We start from the raw sequence: 18,093 nt of genomic DNA, 5'->3' as shown, positions 1-18,093 counted from the left end.
TCATGGTGATGACAAAGATGAATTCGGTGATGATGATGATGATGGTGATGATGGTGGTGATGGTGGTGATGATGGTGGTGATGATGGTGACGACCTCGAATGTGGCAATGACGGCGATGATGATCATGGTGATGACAAAGATGAATTCGGTGATGATGATGATGGTGATGATGGTGGTGATGACCTCAAATGTGGCAATGACAGCGACGACGACGATGGTGATGGTGATTACGATGAGATGACGATGTATGCATGCTGAACTTCTTTCGCGCCGTACGTAGCCAACCGTGCGAATCGGCGGTGCGGGTGATGGTGATTACGATGCTGATGATTGCGGGGGTCCCGTAGAAAGGTAGCGGGTGGCAGGGCAGCGTCCATGAGCGAGCGAGCGAGTGAAGTGAGTGAAGTGAAGTTAGTGAGTAAAGTTAGTGAAGTTAGTGAGTGAAGTTAGTGAAGTTCGTCTTCCTCATCAAGGGCCACCGCGACTTGGGGTCTACACCGTGAACTCTCCTCCACCCCCAACCGCTCCGTCATCAACTCTCACATCCTCCACTCGCGTATTAGAGCGCCCCCCCCCCCCCCCCACATAACACTCCAGCCCCCCCCGCCCCTCCCCTTCCCCCGCCCCTCCCCTCCCGACCCCCACCCCCCAATCAATACCTCGAGCTATTCGGGGCATTTGCGGCAGCAGCAGCAGCAAGCGCGGTTTAATGACGATCTCTGAGAATATATCCGCGTTCACGTCACCCCCATCATCACGCCCTATCACATCACCCCCCATCATCACATCCCATCACTCACATCACCCCCATCATCACATCCGATCACTCACATCACGTCACCCCCATCATCACATCCCATCACTCACATCACCCCCATCATCACATCCCATCACTCACATCACGTCACCCCCCATCATCACATCCCATCACCCACATCACCCCCATCATCACATCCCATCACCACATCACTCGTGTCACTCACATCGCCACAGTCATCACATCCCATCACTCACATCACATCACTCCCATCATCACATCCCATCATCACATCACTTGTGTCACTCACAGCACCCCCATCATAACATCCGATCATCACAGCACTCGTGTCACTCACATCGCCCGTGTCATCACATCCCATCACTCACATCCCATCACTCCCATCATCACATCACTTGTGTCACTCACATCAGCCCCATCATTACATCCCATCACCACATCACTCGTGTCACTCACATCACCCCCATCACCACATCCCATCATTCCCGTCACTCGCATCACCCCCATCATCACATCCCAGCACTAGTATTGACCATCGTCGTTAACTTCTATTTTTAAAAAATAATTCGTGTTTAAAAATACAATCTTGGACGGAGAGAGGGCAGGCTAGACCTTGTGCCCCCTAAATCAATATCATACATAACCCCCCCCCCCCTGTCTCCCCCCCCCCCCCGTCTCTCCCCCCCCCCCCCAGCTCCTCCCACCGTGATTCCATCGTCGAGGTTTGAACTTCCCAGTGCTATTTCCGACTCGAGTTCAAATCGATAGCAGAGGATCTGGTGTGAGACCTGGGGGAGGCGTGGGGATAGGGGGAGGGGGGAGCATGGGGGGGGGGGGGTGGAGGTCAAGGGTGGGGGGGGGGGGGGAATCGATTCGGGTGAAGGGATTCTGAAGTTGTCGATTCGATTAATTATTCGAGTTGCCCCTGCGACGCATGGAGAGTGGGTGAGCGGCGATGTGGATGCGTGGCGGCTCACTGCTCCTCTCTCTCGCACTCCCCCTCACTCTCACACTCCCTCTCACACTCTCTGATACTGCCTCACACTCGCTCACTCTCCCTCTCACACTCCCTCGCACTCTCCCTCCCACTCTCACACTCACTCTCACACACTCACTCTTACACTCACACTCACTCTCACACTCACACTCCTTCACACTCCCTCTCACACTCCCTCGCACTCTCCCTCCCACTCTCACACTCACTCTCACACACTCACTCTTACACTCACACTCTCCCTCCCACTCTCACACTCACTCTCACACTCACTCTCACACTCTCCCTTTCACACTCCCTCGCACTCTCCCTCCCACTCTCACACTCACTCTCACACACTCACTCTTACACTCACACTCGCACTCTCCCTCCCACTCTCACACTCACTCTCACACTCACTCTCACACTCTCCCTCTCACACTCCCTCGCACTCTCCCTCCCACTCTCACACTCACTCTCACACACTCACTCTTACACTCACACTCACACTCCTTCACACTCCCTCTCACACTCCCTCACACTCTCTCTGATACTGCCTCCCACTACCTCACACACTCCCTCACACTCCCTCACACACTCCCTCACACTCCCTCCCACTCTCACACTCACACTCCCTCGCACTCACTCTCACACTCACTCTCACACTCACTCTCACACTCACTCTTGTGGTGGTGGTGCTACTGATTGTGGGTGATGATTGTGTTGGTGCGAATGATTGTGGTGGTCGTGTCAATAGTAAGAAAAGCGACGATGGTGGTAGTGCTGATGGTGGTGGTGCTGATGGTAGTGGTGCTGATGGTGGTAGTGCCGATGGTGGTGGTGTCGATGGTGGTGGTGCTGATGGTGGTAGTGCTGATGGTGGTGGTGCTGATGGTGGTAGTGCTGATGGTGGTGGTGATTGCGGTGGTAACAGGCAGACCTCGTTACAGCGCTCTTTGCCGCATAAAATTACTACTTTTTAACAAAAAAAAACAAAAAAAATCACAAAACATAACGGGTTTAATAGAAGCAGACGCGAGAGAAGGCTGGTGGCGCTCTTGTGTCAATCTCGAACTGTACTCAAGTTCAAGTTCATTGATTAGGTGTAGCCCTGTGAGCCATTCGGCTCTTGAATCGGGTGCAACCGCAACAAACAGAAAACATGAACAAGAAAACATCTTATAGTGACTATGTGCAAACATAAAAATTTGAGAAAAGACAGCAAAATATTGCAGAAAAGCACCGTACACCAACACTGTGTGCAAAAATCCCAGTGGGATGCAAGTCAAACAACAACCACAAGACAACTTCGAGCCGAAGTGGATGGCCAGAAGCAGCGGTGGCCACATTGGGGGGGGGGGGGGGGTAGGGGTGGGGGGGTCGAGAATGCGGAACGGAGTGGCAGTCAAAGGAGGGAGAAGCCGCACGGCTGAACGTCCCACTCGCGCGCAAGATGGAGCGATGCGCTCTCGGTCCGTCGTGGCGCTGGGACGATCGAAGAGGGGGTTGTCTTGGGATGGCGACGGCTTGGAGTGAGAGGGAGGAGGGCGTGCGAGGTTTGGTGGGAGACCTTCATCCCGCAGTGGGTTGATGATGATGACGGTGGTGGTGGTTTGAGATGAAGATCAAAGGCTGCGAGAGCGATGATAAACTATTGAAATAACAAATAATATTTTTTTGCTAAGTGTTTTGATGTAATAATAATAATGCTGCTGCTGCTGATGATGGTGGTGGTGCATATTTTTGAAGTTATTCTTAGGTAGCGGGCGGTGATGATGATTATGCTTGCTGCTGCTGCTGATGCTGATGATGATAATAAATCAATCAGGAGTTAAAAACAAGGGGGCATTTCTTGCAGCACAAAGCGCGGCGGGGGTGGGCGGAGGAGGAGTGAGGGAGGAGGGGGGGAGAGGAGCAGAGGGCCTTGGCTCATCCAAACACACAGGATGCACATGAATGATGCATGCAGCCGGGGTGGAGTGGGGGGGGGGTGCATGTGGGGAGGCGGGAGGGGGGTTAATGGCCCCGCGAGATGGTGCCTCGCCCGCGTTTGATCCACAGCGCTTTCAGCACAAGAGTTGGTGGATCAGGCGGATCGCGCCCAAAAAATGTTGTCGACTGAAAACTTCCCCAGACTCCCACCGGGGGATGGCAGTGCAACAAGTCGGATCGCAGTGCTGTAGAATCCACAGCGCTGGACTGTGACGTCAACGATGATATTCATATGGAGATTTTGTGTCTTCAAACGAATGACTCGCTGCATGTATCATCACCGCAAGAATGGATTTTTCATAAATAAATCATCAAATCTCTAACACGCGCGCGCACACTCATACACGCACACACTCTGACACACACGCACACACTCTGACACACGCACACACGCACACACTCGCACACACACACACACACGCAGACACTCGCACACACGCACACACACTCTCACACACGCACACACACTCTCACACACACTCTCACACACGCACACACTCACACACACACACTCTGACACACACGCACACACTCTGACACAGACGCACACACACACATGCACACACTCGCACACACGCACACACATACGCACACACTCGCACACACACACACTCGCACGCACACACACTCACACACACGCACACACACTCTCACACACACGCACACACTCACACACACGCACACACTCACACACACTCACACGCACACTCTGACACACACGCGCACACTCGCACACACACTCGCACACACGCACACACGCACACACTCGCACACACGCACACACACTCTCACACACGCACACACACTCTCACACACACTCACACACACGCACACACTCACACACACACTCGGACACACGCACACACTCGCACACACACTCACACACACGCACACACACTCTCACACGCACACACACACGCACACACTCGCACACACGCTAATGCATGTCCACCACCTCGGGGTTGATATTTCACTGGGTGATGCTGCTCCAAAACCCTTACCCTCTCCCTCCGCTCTTGCCTTCATTTGCTTCTCCCGTTTTCTCCGTTCTCTTTATCATCTCTCCTCTTCCTCCTCCCTCTCTTCTCTTCCTCCTTTCTCTCCCCATCATCTCCACACCCCCCCCCTCCCCCATTTCTTTCCTGTCTCCTCGTTCCTTCATTTTCTTCTCTCTCCACTCTCCCTTCTGCTCTCGATTTCTCTCCTCGTCTCCTCCCTCCCTCTCTCTCTCTCTCTCCTGTCTTCTCTCATACTCATTTGCCTCTCTCTCTCTTCCACCCCCCTTCCCCCTCTCAATCCGCTCTATTGATTGATGTTCGTGCAATATTTTTGGGATTTCTTATGTGGCACGATTGCTTTGTGCTGATTTCTATTTAGCTGAATTACTGGTCAATGTTGCAAAGCAGAATCCTCTCCCTGTCTCTCGTGGGTTCTCACCCGGTTAAAAAAAATGTACCTTGTACTGGTAGGAACCTCCTGGTTACACCAGCCCACAAGGGGGTTATTGTGTCCGTCCGTCGTGCAGGGAGGAGCTGGGTGGGGAGGGGAGGGTGGGGAGGGGCTGGGTGGGGAGGGGCTGGGTGGGGCTGGGTGGGGGGTGGGAGGGGTGGGGCTGGATGGGGAGGGGCTGGGTTGGGAGGGGCTGGTCACCCCGTGGTGCCCTTATAAAACTCAACGTTTAACCTACTCACGCCGGCTTGTGCCCGCCCTCACAGTCGGCCATATTTGCGGAATACACCACGCCGCCGTTGACCCTGGCCATTGACCGAGCAACCCAACGTTCCTACCAGCTCCCTCCGCAGGAATGTGTTTAGGTTTTTTTTTTATTTCTTAGCGGCCCCATCAGCCACGCGTCCTTTCCCATCTCGGGAGCGCGCGCCGTGGTGTGTCCGCAAATGTTTGTTTGAAGCAAACGCGAGTTTCGACACGCAGCGTCTCATCAGCGAGAAACGTCAATTGTTATGAATCTGTGACGACCGCGGAATCGTGACGGACCACCCCCTCCCCCCTCCCCCCTCTCTTCTTCTTCGTCGCCGCCGCCTCGTGCTCATTCGGCCGCTCGCGATTGGTTAAAGCTCTCGCAGGGCTATTGACCCAGTCTGCGGGCGAAGCCAATGAACTTAGCCAGCCAATTAATCAGTCGGTACAGTCACGCAACAACTCTGGTCACGCGGTAATGCAATTACGAAAGTAGGAGTTCGCGTTGCCCCCCCCCCCCTCCTCCTCTCCTCCTCACCCCAACCCATCCATCCTGGACATCTGTGACATAAAGAGCTTCATCGCTCATCGGATTCCTCCTCCAGTCTAAACAAAGATTCTCACCCCGATTTGAATCGTAAACGATTTTCTGCAGTTTTTTTTTCTCATTTGTGTGGCGAATGTTGCGGCCCCTAGCGGCTGCAGAGAGTTTACTTCAACTTTGGTCCGTGCGAATGACAAAATCATAAGGGATGTCGAACTAATTAGTTTTCACCATTGGAACCTCATTTGCCAGTAAAACATATGATAATAGTTTTTTTACCCTTCTATCTGGCAACAAAACAATTATCATATTATCATATATTTTTTACTGGCAAATGAGGTTCCAATGGTGTAAATGCTTACCCCGAGCTCTCATACTCTGATGGTGCATTGTCTTTGAGTTGTGCGCCTTTTGGCATCATCTGGTCCAACACCATGTGAGACTAGGCTCTAAGGAAAGCTGTCTCGGGTGTGGACCAATCAACTTCAAGGACAGTGCACATACATTATCAGAGTTATGTTTTTTGTTTGCATTATGACTGCAGGTATTGTGGTATATGCAAACATGACTCCTTGTAAAAAAGGTGTCAGTTTTGTTGCCAGATAGAAGGGTAAATAAAATCAATTATCATACTTCGTTTTCGGTTACGGTTCGTAATTTTCGGTTTCCGGTTAACGGTTTGCCTCGGTCGCCGAATTTTTCTTATTATTCAGATTATTATCGTTTTACTTTACCGTTCCAGAGCAAAATTTCTGTTGTGTGTGTATATACACATCGGTACGTTTTTCGGTTTCGGTTCATGAAAAAGCGGTCAATTCTGGTTTTCGGTTCGACTGTGTGCAACATGACGAATCGATAAACGATTCGATTCTTACGCTCGCGCACTTCCCGCGAGATCAATAATCCAGCGATAATCAATTCCTAATCAATGCGCCATTATCACGGTTCTCCCATTGCCACATGGGTGGCCTTCTAAATTTACAACGATGCATTGATTGGTCATTATCGATTATAATCGATTACTTATTTATTACTGGGGAGACAAAGGCGGCCGGACTTGTATTGTAATCTATTCATCGCATGGGCTTGGCCCAGGACACATCGCGGATAACGGTGGCTAGGAGATGTTAACTACCTCGCCTGGTATACAGGAGGTCGTGGGTTCGATCTCGACCCTGACGCCTGCTCTATATTTGGAATTTTCGTGTCTCACTCTCATCATCATCACGGTGGCTAGGAGATGTTAACTACCTCGCCTGGTACACAGGATGTCGTGGGTTCCATCCCGACCCTGACGCCTGCTGTATATTTTGAGTTTTCGTGTCTCACTATCATCATCACGGTGGATAGTAGATGTTAACTACCTCGCCTGGTATGCAGGAGGTCGTGGGTTCTATCCCGACCCTGACGCCTGCTGTATATTTGGAGTTTCCATGTCTCTCTCTATCCCCGGTGGTCGTGTGGATTTTTCTCCGGATCCTCCGGTTTTTCCCTCCACATCTAGCATCAACACGCGTTCAGGGTATTTGGCTGCTATAAATGTCCACGTGATGGGCCACTTCGTTTGAGCTCTCGTTTGCGATCGTCTGGTCGCTTCTGGAGAAATAGCTGTGTAGCTCATTGGGCCTTACCTCGTAAAATTGTATTTTGAAAAAAAAAAATATTTTAGTTGTAAGATGGAATCTCGGCCCGACGGACGAGACTCGCGATGGAATCGCAGTCAAAGGAGGGAGACGCGGCTAAGTTGAAGACCATCACGGGAATGGAGGAGCGATGGTAGCAGGCCCCAGGTGCAGGAGTGCGGACGAACACGTGACAAAAGGTACTGGGGACTTGATGGAACAGTGGATAGACAATGGCTGATAATGATGACGGTGTACGCGCTGGCCTCTTCGTGTGCTCTGACGAAGGGCCATTGACCGAAACGTCGCCTATTATATCAATTTTTAAGGCCACAGTGTTATCGACGCATGTCTTGAGGTTTTGTTTGTTATTATAATTATGAAATCTAATTACGGCAAATTAATCGAATCGCCGCGGAAGAGGGTGGAGATTTATTCTTACATCGTGGACATTGATTTAGGGTTTTTGTGCGTCAAAAATCAATTCCGCCCGATTTGCTGCGCCCAGCACAAACGGTGATAGGGAGAGTGGGGGGGAGAGTGGGGGGAGAGTGGGGGGGGGGAGAGTGGGGGGGGGAGAGTGGGGGGGAGAGTGGGGGGAGAGTGGCGGGGGAGAGTGGGGGGGGAGAGTGGGGGGGGGGAGAGTGGGGGGGGAGAGTGGGGGGGGAGAGTGGGGGGGGAGAATGGGGGGAGATTGGGGAGAGAGAGAGAGACGTCTCCCCGACCGGCGGGGTCATTAACGAGAACAACGGAGCTGGGAATTTATAGAGATGGTGGGAGAGAGGTGAGGGAGAGAGAGAGGATGGGAGAGTGGGAGAGAGGTGAGGGAGAGTGGTATAGTGAGAGAGTGGGAGAGACGGTGAGATAGTCGGAGGGAGGGAGGTGGGGAAGGAAGGACTAGTGGGAGAGTCGGAGAGAGGTGAAGGAAGGAGGGAGAGAGGTGAGGGAGGGAGAGTGGGAGCCAGGGAGCAAGCAATGTTTATCCTTTTGTAAAATCTAGTAGACTGACTAAAACATCTACACCTTGAAATCGAACTCAAATCACACGAACGACCAAAGTATTCGTACACATCCAATCAGCCACCGCACGGCCTTCTGGGAGTGCATATGGTCTCGACAGCAGTGAGTCTAGACGAGCAAATCTCTGGGCCGGTTTCGATTCGTAGTGTCTCATCGGCAACAGAGCCAAGCTTTCGTGCACCAAATCAGCTTGCTTGTCTTGAATCCATGCGGCTGTAATCACACACTGGATTGTCTGCTGCTCCCGTTGCTACTGCTGATCATGCTGCTGCTGCTGATGATGGTCATAATGCCTCTACCACTGTTGATGATGCTACTGCTGATCATGCTGCCGCTGATGATGATGGTTATAATGCCTCTATTACTGTTGATGATGCTATTGCTGATCATGCTGCTGCTGATGATGATGATGGTCATAATGCCTCTACCACTGTTGATGATGCTACTGCTGATCATGCTGCTGCTGATGATGATGATGGTCATAATGCCTCTACCACTGTTGATGATGCTGCTGCTGATCATGCTGCTGCTGCTGATGATGATGGTCATAATGCCTCTATTACTGTTGATGATGCTATTGCTGATCATGCTGCTGCTGATGATGACGATGGTCATAATGCCTCTACCACTGTTGATGATGCTACTGCTGATCATGCTGCTGCTGATGATGATGGTCATAATGCCTCTATTACTGTTGATGATGCTACTGCTGATCATGCTGCTGCTGCTGATGATGATGGTCATAATGCCTCTACCACTGTTGATGATGCTGCTGCTGATCATGCTGCTGCTGCTGATGATGGTCATAATGCTTCTACCACTGTTGATGATGCTACTGCTGATCATGCTGCTGCTGATGATGATGATGGTCATAATGCCTCTACCACTGTTGATGATGCTACTGCTGATCATGCTGCTGCTGCTGATGATGATGGTCATAATGCCTCTACCACTGTTGATGATGCTACTGCTGATCATGCTGCTGCTGCTGATGATGATGGTCATAATGCCTCTACCACTGTTGATGATGCTACTGCTGATCATGCTGCTGCTGCTGATGATGGTCATAATGCCTCTATTACTGTTGATGATGCTATTGCTGATCATGCTGCTGCTGATGATGACGATGGTCATAATGCCTCTACCACTGTTGATGATGCTGCTGCTGCTCATAATTCTGCTGCTGATGATGATGATATTGCTAGTGACAATTAGAAAAAAACTCGACACATTCGTCAACATCAATGCCCCAGGGAGGAACAAATAAATAATAGGCGACGTTCCAGGCAATTGCCCTTCAACGTAGCAGAGCTCATTGGTGGCAGTGCTCGCGTTGCCGCTGTTGAGAGACCCCCTGTACCAAATCCCCGTGGATGCAGTCCGCTCCTCGAGTTGTGATCACAGCGCCAGCGCACAGGCCTAATCGCGTGCCCGTTCATTAGTAATCCCTCCCGTGTCTGAGTGGGTGAGTGAGTGTGCGAGTGAGTGAGTGTGTGTGTGAGTGAGTGTTCGAGTGAGTGTTCGAGTGTGTGAGTATGAGTGAGTGTGTGTGCGAGTGAGTGAGTGTGGGAGTTTGCCTGCGAGTGAGTGTGGGAGTGTGCGTGCGAGTGTGCGTGCGAGTGAGTGTGAGTGAGTGTGTGCTCGAGTGTGTGAGTGTGAGTGAGTGAGTGTGTGAGTGAGTGAGTAAGTGAGTGTGCGAGTGTGCGAGTGAGTGTGTGAGTGTGTGTGAGTGAGTGTGTGAGTGAGTGAGTAAGTGAGTGTGCGTGTGCGAGTGTGCGAGTGAGTGTGTGAGTGTGTGTGAGTGAGTGTGTGCGAGTGTGCGAGTGAGTGTGTGTGAGTGAGTGTGTGCGAGTGAGTGTGTGAGTGTGTGAGTGAGTGTGTGCGAGTGAGTGTGTGCGAGTGAGTGTGTGAGTGTGTGTGAGTGTGTGCGAGTGAGTGTGTGTGAGTGTGTGAGTGTGTGTGAGTGAGTGTGTGCGAGTGAGTGTGTGCGAGTGAGTGTGTGAGTGTGTGTGAGTGAGTGTGTGCGAGTGAGTGTGTGTGAGTGAGTGTGTGCGAGTGAGTGTGAGTGAGTGTGTGCGTGAGTGTGTGAGTGAGTGTGTGCGAGTGAGTGTGTGCGAGTGAGTGTGTGTGAGTGAGTGTGTGCGAGTGAGTGTGTGCGAGTGAGTGTGTGAGTGTGTGTGAGTGAGTGTGTGCGAGTGAGTGTGAGTGAGTGTGTGCGTGAGTGTGTGAGTGAGTGTGTGCGAGTGAGTGTGTGCGAGTGAGTGTGTGCGAGTGTGTGAGTGTGTGTGAGTGAGTGTGTGCGAGTGAGTGTGTGCGAGTGAGTGTGTGAGTGTGTGTGAGTGAGTGTGTGCGAGTGAGTGTGTGTGAGTGAGTGTGTGCGTGAGTGTGTGAGTGAGTGTGTGCGAGTGAGTGTGTGCGTGAGTGTGTGAGTGAGTGTGTGCGAGTGAGTGTGTGCGAGTGAGTGTGTGCGAGTGTGTGTGAGTGAGTGTGTAATGTGTTGCGGTAGTGTAGCTGTTAGTGCGCTGCAGTGTGTTAAAATCGCCACTGGGGAGACAAAGGCGGCCGGGCATGGTGCTGACTACCCACCCCCTCGTGTGCCGTGCCGGCCTTCATAGGTGCTCGCTAACAGCACTTGCCCCAACAGTCTGTGAAGGCTCTGAGTGAGTGTGTGAGTGTGTGTGAGTGTGTGTGAGTGTGTGCGAGTGAGTGTGTGAGTGTGTGTGAGTGTGTGTGAGTGTGTGCGAGTGAGTGTGTGAGTGTGTGCGAGTGTGTGTGAGTGTGTGCGAGTGAGTGTGTGAGTGTGTGTGAGTGTGTGCGAGTGAGTGTGTGAGTGTGTGTGAGTGTGTGTGAGTGTGTGTGAGTGTGTGCGAGTGAGTGTGTGAGTGTGTGCGAGTGTGTGTGAGTGTGTGCGAGTGAGTGTGTGAGTGTGTGCGAGTGTGTGTGAGTGTGTGCGAGTGAGTGTGTGAGTGTGTGTGAGTGAGTGTGTAACGTGTTGGGTGGTGCATCTGCGAGTTATCTCAGTCAACCCATGGCACCTGGGTCTGTTCCGTGCCCCTATCGCAAGCAGCGAGCCTTCGACACTTGACGTGCCCTTCAACGTGCACCTAGCATGGCACAAGCGCCGCGGTGACGTCACCGCCACTTTAGTGTTGTTGTTGTTGTTGTGTAACGTGCGGGAGAGCGGTGGTGCAGCGGTCAGCGCGCTGCGCTACGCAGAGACCCGAGTTGGATTCCCGCCCACGGCCAGCACCACCAGCGGTGACGATTATTTTAACCGGTCTTGGGCATCCCCTAGGTCGACTCGGCCTCAAATGAGTACGTGGTGCAGGCGTGTATATACATCGCCACTGGGGAGACAAAGGCGGCCGGGCGTGGTGCTTGCCGCCAACCCCCTCTCGTGTGCCGTGCGCACCTTCACAGGTCCTCGCCGCTAACAGCACTTGCCCCAACAGTCTGTTGAGGCTATACGGGGGATCTTTGCCTCGTGCAATGTGTGTTCGCGAAGAGCGGTGGCCGCGACGGCGCGAGTTCGACCAGCGTCGGTGACGAGTATCCGAACGGGACCCGGACCTCGCCTACGTCGACTTGGCCTAAAATCAGTTGCCGGGTAGCAGCGTCGTAAACACCAGCGGTGGGGAGACAAAGGCAGCGTGACGTGGTGCGCTGGGGGGGGGGGGGTGGTGCTGGTGGTGGTGGTTAGGAATGCACTTGCACCGGTACTCAAACGGCAACGACGGGAGATGGAGTGGAATGGAATCGGCGTCGCCTGTCGCGTGCCAGGTGGGACATTACGACCGCAGGTATTGTGGTCTATGCAAACATGACTCCTCGTAAAAAAGGTGTCAGTTTTGTTGCCAGATAGAAGGGTAAAAAAAACAATTATCATATTTTTTTAACTGGCAAATGAGGTTCCAATGGTGTAAATGCTTACCCCGAGCTCTCATACTCTGATGGTGCGTTGTCTTTGAGTTGTGCGCCTTTTGGCGTCATCTGGTCCAACCCATGTGAGACTAGGCTCTAAGGATAGCTGTCTCGGGTGTGGACCAATCAACTTCAAGGACAGTGCATACATTATCAGAGTTGTTTTTTGTTGTTTGCATTATGGCTGCAGGTATTCTGGTCAATGCAAACATGACTTCTTGTAAAAAAAAAAATGTGTCAGTTTTGTTGCCAGATAGAAAGGTTAAAAAAACAATTATCAACGTCTACGACGTCAGCTGCCGCGCCCGGAGATCGAGTCGCGTGGAGTCGAACGGGCCATATATAACCCCCCCCACCCCCTCCTTATACCCCCTTCATATACCCACTCACACCCGCGAGCCCACCTCGCCTCCCCGTGCCCGCGGGACGAGAGGCGCGCCTCGGGGGGTAGGGGAGATGGCGATTTCCAATTTCCTCGGCAGAAATTAGCGCAGTGCGGACAGTCGGCAGAGGAATGTGGATTTGATGAAGACACCAAGTCTATAGCGGCTCCGGGGAGAGAGAGAGGAGAGAGAGAGAGGAGAGAGAGGGAGCCCGTGATTAACTCTGCGTGTGGGGCGAGGCAAACATCCTTGGGGGGTGGTGGATGTGGTGGTAGTGGTGGTAGTGGTGGCGGGAGGGGTTTAGGGGTCTACAAAACAATTTGCTGGAGCACGCCGCGGGGGGGGGGGACAATCATCGTCGTCAACGTTGTCACAAGAGAGGGGTCGTCGGACGCTGCTTGTTTTTTTATTATTTAAAACGAGCGAGAATTTTTGCGTTACGAGAGTTTTGGGGGATTAGGCGGAGCAGGAAGTCGATGAGACGATGGTGTTGATGGTGGTGATGGTGGTGATGGTGATGATGGTGGTGGTGGTGATGGTGGTGGTGATGGTGGTGGTGATGGTGGTGATGGTGATGATGGTGGTGGTGATGGTGGTGGTGATGGTGGTGGTGGTGATGGTGGTGGTGGTGATGATGGTGGTGGTGGTGGTGGTGGAGATGATGGTGGTGGTGGTGATGATGGTGGTGATGATGATGGTGGTGGTGGTGATGATGATGGTGGTGGTGGTGGTGGTGATGGTGGTGGTGGTGATGATGATGATGGTGGTGGTGGTGGTGATGATGGAGGTGGTGGTGGTGGTGATGGAGGTGGTGATGGTGGTGGTGATGGAGGTGGTGGTAATGATGGTGGTGGTGATGGTGGTGGTGGTGGTAGTTATGGTGGTGGTGATGATGGTGGTGGTGGTGATAATGGTGGAGATGATGGTGGTGATGCTGGTGGTGGTGATGATGGTGGAGGTGATGTTGGCGGTTATGGTTATGATGATGGTGGTGGTGATGATGATGGTGGTGGTGGTGGTGATGTTGGCGGTTATGGTTATGATGGTAGTGGTAGTGATGCTGGTGATTGTTGGTGGTGGTGGTGGTGGGGAGTGGTGGTGTAGCGGTTAGCGCGCTGCGCCACAAACCCGGCGACCCGAGTTCGATTTCCGCTCACGGCTAACACCAGTGACGATTATCTGAACCGGTCCTGGGCCTCCCCTAGGTCGACTCAGCCTCAAATGAGTACCTGGTGCGGTGTGTAAACATCGCGACTGGGGAGACAAAGGCGATCGGGCGTGCTGCTGGCCACCCACCTCCTGGTGTGCCGTGCCGGCCTTCATATGTGCTCGCTAACAGCACTTGCCCAAACAGCCTGTTCCAGGCTACACGGGGGATCGTTGTATTTTTTTATGGTGGTGATGATGGTGCTGGTGGTGATGGGAGACAATTCCAAAATTGGTCCCTTGCTCGCGCGAATTTAGGCCGATGCTTTGAGATGCGGTACGTCTCAAACTCGCCTGATACGCAGGAGGTTTTCGTGGGTTCGATTCTGGACCCAGGCGATGCCTGTTTGTTGTATATTTGGAGTTCCGCGTGTACTCTCTCCCCTCCCTCCCCGTGGTGGTGGCGTGAATTGTTCTCCGGGTTCCTCCTCCGGGTTTCCCCCCCCCCTCCAACCCCCACCTCAAGAAACAACAACACATTTAGGATAATTTGGCTGCTGATATAAATCCCCACGTGATGACGATGGTGATGATTATAATGGTGATGATGATGATCTCAGCCACCGTGATGATGAGCAGCTATCATCATCAGATGATCTCAGCCACCGTGATGATGAGCAGCTATCATCATCATCATCATCGCGTGTGACCAGGTCGCCTCTGTACAAAGAGCTCCAGGCTCAGTGGGGGTTCTACTTGCTGCGTTACCTGGTGACTAACATCATCGTTGAGCTCGGACTTCCCATCCGTGTCCTCGCCTTTTCACCTGCCCCGCTGTGGCTCTGTCCAGCTGCGGGGTTTGTTTGATTGCCTTGCCGATGATCGCCAAAAAACCCCAGGACCACATCGAGGAAATTAATTAACGCAAACGAAAACCAAAACATCTGTAGGCGTGCGTCAGTAACGCGGTGTGGCGTTTAATGCAATATACATCAGACGACGTTTCGAGCCTTGACCCTTCTTAATAACACATCCTGCTTGGGGTGGATGGCGGGGGTGTTGTCGACTCAGGCCATCGTGACTGTGGGAGGAGGTCGACGAAACGAGTGCCGCTTTGTGTTGTGCGGGTTGTCCTTACGGGAAGACTCGCCCCCGCCATAGTAATGTGGAATTTCCACCGCCGTCTCAGGGCTGTCAATGGGAGATGAGCACCAGTTCCTCAATGCCCATCAAAGCAGGGAATGGTCATGTGTTGTACGGTACTGTACTCGTATGCGTTCACGCCTGTGCTGAAGCCCCGCCCGCGTTCGAGGTTCAAGTTGATTTTGTTGAACCAGTTGAGAACTCAAGAGACCGGGATGGAGAAATCTCATTCGCAAGAGTGGGTGGGTGAGTGAGTGGGTGAGTGAGTGGGTGAGTGAGTGGGTGAGTGGGTGGGTGAGTGGGTGGGTGGGTGAGTGGGTGAGTGAGTGGGTGGGTGAGTGGGTGGGTGAGTGGGTGGGTGAGTGAGTGGATGAGTGAGTGGGTGAGTGAGTGCGTGAGTGGGTGGGTGAGTGGGTGGGTGAGTGAGTGGATGAGTGAGTGGGTGAGTGAGTGCGTGAGTGGGTGGGTGAGTGGGGGGTGAGTGAGTGGGTGAGTGGGTGGGTGAGTGAGTGGGTGAGTGGGTGAGTGAGTGGGTGAGTGGGTGGGTGAGTGGGTGGGTGAGTGAGTGGGTGAGTGAGTGGGTGAGTGAGTGGGTGAGTGGGTGAGTGGGGTGGGTGAGTGGGTGGGTGAGTGGGTGGGTGAGTGAGTGGATGAGTGAGTGGGTGAGTGAGTGCGTGGGTGGGTGGGTGAGTGGGGGGTGAGTCAACTAATGAGTGGGTGAGTGAGTCACATGAGTGAGTGGGTGGGTGAGTGTCCAATTTTGACTTCACATAGCCAGGTAACTCAAGAGACCGGGTCAGAGAAGTCTCATTCGCAAGAGTGGGTGAGTGAGTGGGTGGGTGAGTGAGTGGGTGAGTGAGTGGGTGAGTGAGTGGGTGAGTCAGCTAATGAGTGGGTGAGTGAGTCACATGAGTGAGTGGGTGAGTGTCCAATTTGACTTCGCTTAGCCAGGCGAGTAACTCACGAGACCGGAACAGAGAAGTCTCATTCGCAGGAGTGATCTGGATGTCACCAAAAGGACAAAAAATGTTTTAAAATAAAAACCCCCACTAATCAAATAAAGAAACAGCAGCAGCGTGCACCAAACAAGCGTGGTGAAGTATGGTCAAACGAACCCCCGCACAAGCGTGGGAAGGTCCACTCACCGACTTTGCTGCACTGCTGCCGTTTTGCACAGAGACCAAGCAAGAACTGGAAGACCTGATGGCAGACATCAAGAAGACAGCCAACCGCGTGCGCTCCAAATTAAAAGGTTCGTGTCGTCGTGGTTCGTGATGGCCGTGACCAGGGACGGGGGGGCTGGGGGTAACCTGAGGCCACACGCGGCTCTTAAAGGGCCGTCTTCCGTCACGTTCCTTGTGAAGGGCTCACCGCCGTCACGTGGTCACCACGACGGTGCATTGTGGCTCTTGAAATATTTGCGGGGAGAGGGTTGTTGTTTTTAAAACCTAATTCGTAAACAAATGTGTCTCTGCGTGTTGGTTTGGTTTGTCGTGTTCACGCCGTGTCGGAGTCAGTTTCGTTGCGAGCTTGAGTTCGAGTCCAGGGTCTGGGTGTTTCTCGCTCTGTCTAAGCCTCTCGTAACACATACACACACGCTAATGACACTCACTAACCACACTCACTAACCACACACACACTCACCACACACACACACATACACCACATCACACTCACCACACACACACACACACTAACTCACACACACACTAACCACACACACACTCACCACACACACACTCACCACACACACACTCACCACACACACACTCACCACACACACACTCACCACACACACACTCACCACACACACACTCACCACACACTCACCACACACACACACTCACCACACACAGACTCACCTCACACACACTCACCACACACACACTCACCACACACACTCACCACACACACACTCACCACACACACACTCACCACACACACACTCACCACACACAGACTCACCACACACACACTCACCACACACACACTCACCACACACACACTCACCACACACACACTCACACACACACACACACTCACCACACACACACTCACCACACACACACACCACACACACACTCACCACACACACACTCACCACACACACACACTCACCACACACACACTCACCACACACACACTCACCACACACACACTCACCACACACACACTCACCACACACACTCACCACACACACACTCACCACACACACACTCACCACACACACACTCACCACACACACACACTCACCACACACACACTCACCACACACACACTCACCACACACACACCACACACACACCTCACCACACACACACACTCACCACACACACACTCACCACACACACACTACCACACCACACACTCACCACACACACACTCACCACACACACTCACCACACACACACTCACCACACACACACTCACCACACACACACACTCACCACACACACACTCACCACACACACACTCACCACACACACACTCACCACACACACACTACACCACACACACACTCACCACACACACACTCACCACACACACACTCACCACACACACTCACCACACACACACACTCACCACACACACTCACCACACACACACCACACACACACACTCACCACACACACACTCACCACACACACACCACACACACACCCTCACCACACACACTCACCACACACACACTCACCACACACACACTCACCACACACACACACTCACCACACACACACTCACCACACACCACACTCACCACACACACACACTCACCACACACACACTCACCACACACACACTCACCACACACACACTCACCACACACACACTCACACACACACACACACTCACCACACACACACTCACCACA

General features: G+C 52.7%; 1 protein-coding gene across 1 annotated transcript in view; it reads left to right on the top strand.

Annotated features, from left to right (window-relative positions):
* The window catches only part of LOC144730823 (syntaxin-1B-like), a 74,441-nt gene that overhangs the window by 50,694 nt on the left and 5,654 nt on the right, over nucleotides 1–18,093 (top strand). The window contains exon 4 of the mRNA XM_078611598.1: nucleotides 16,399–16,473. Coding sequence (XP_078467724.1) covers nucleotides 16,399–16,473 — 75 coding nt within the window. The remainder of the gene's footprint in view (nucleotides 1–16,398; nucleotides 16,474–18,093) is intronic.

Source organism: Lampetra planeri, chromosome 37, assembly GCF_965212315.1.
Source record: "Lampetra planeri chromosome 37, kcLamPlan1.2.h2, whole genome shotgun sequence".
Taxonomy (NCBI): Eukaryota; Metazoa; Chordata; class Hyperoartia; order Petromyzontiformes; family Petromyzontidae; genus Lampetra; species Lampetra planeri.
The sequence above is the reverse complement of the archived record's forward strand: the minus strand, read 5'-3'. Positions and strand labels throughout refer to the sequence as shown.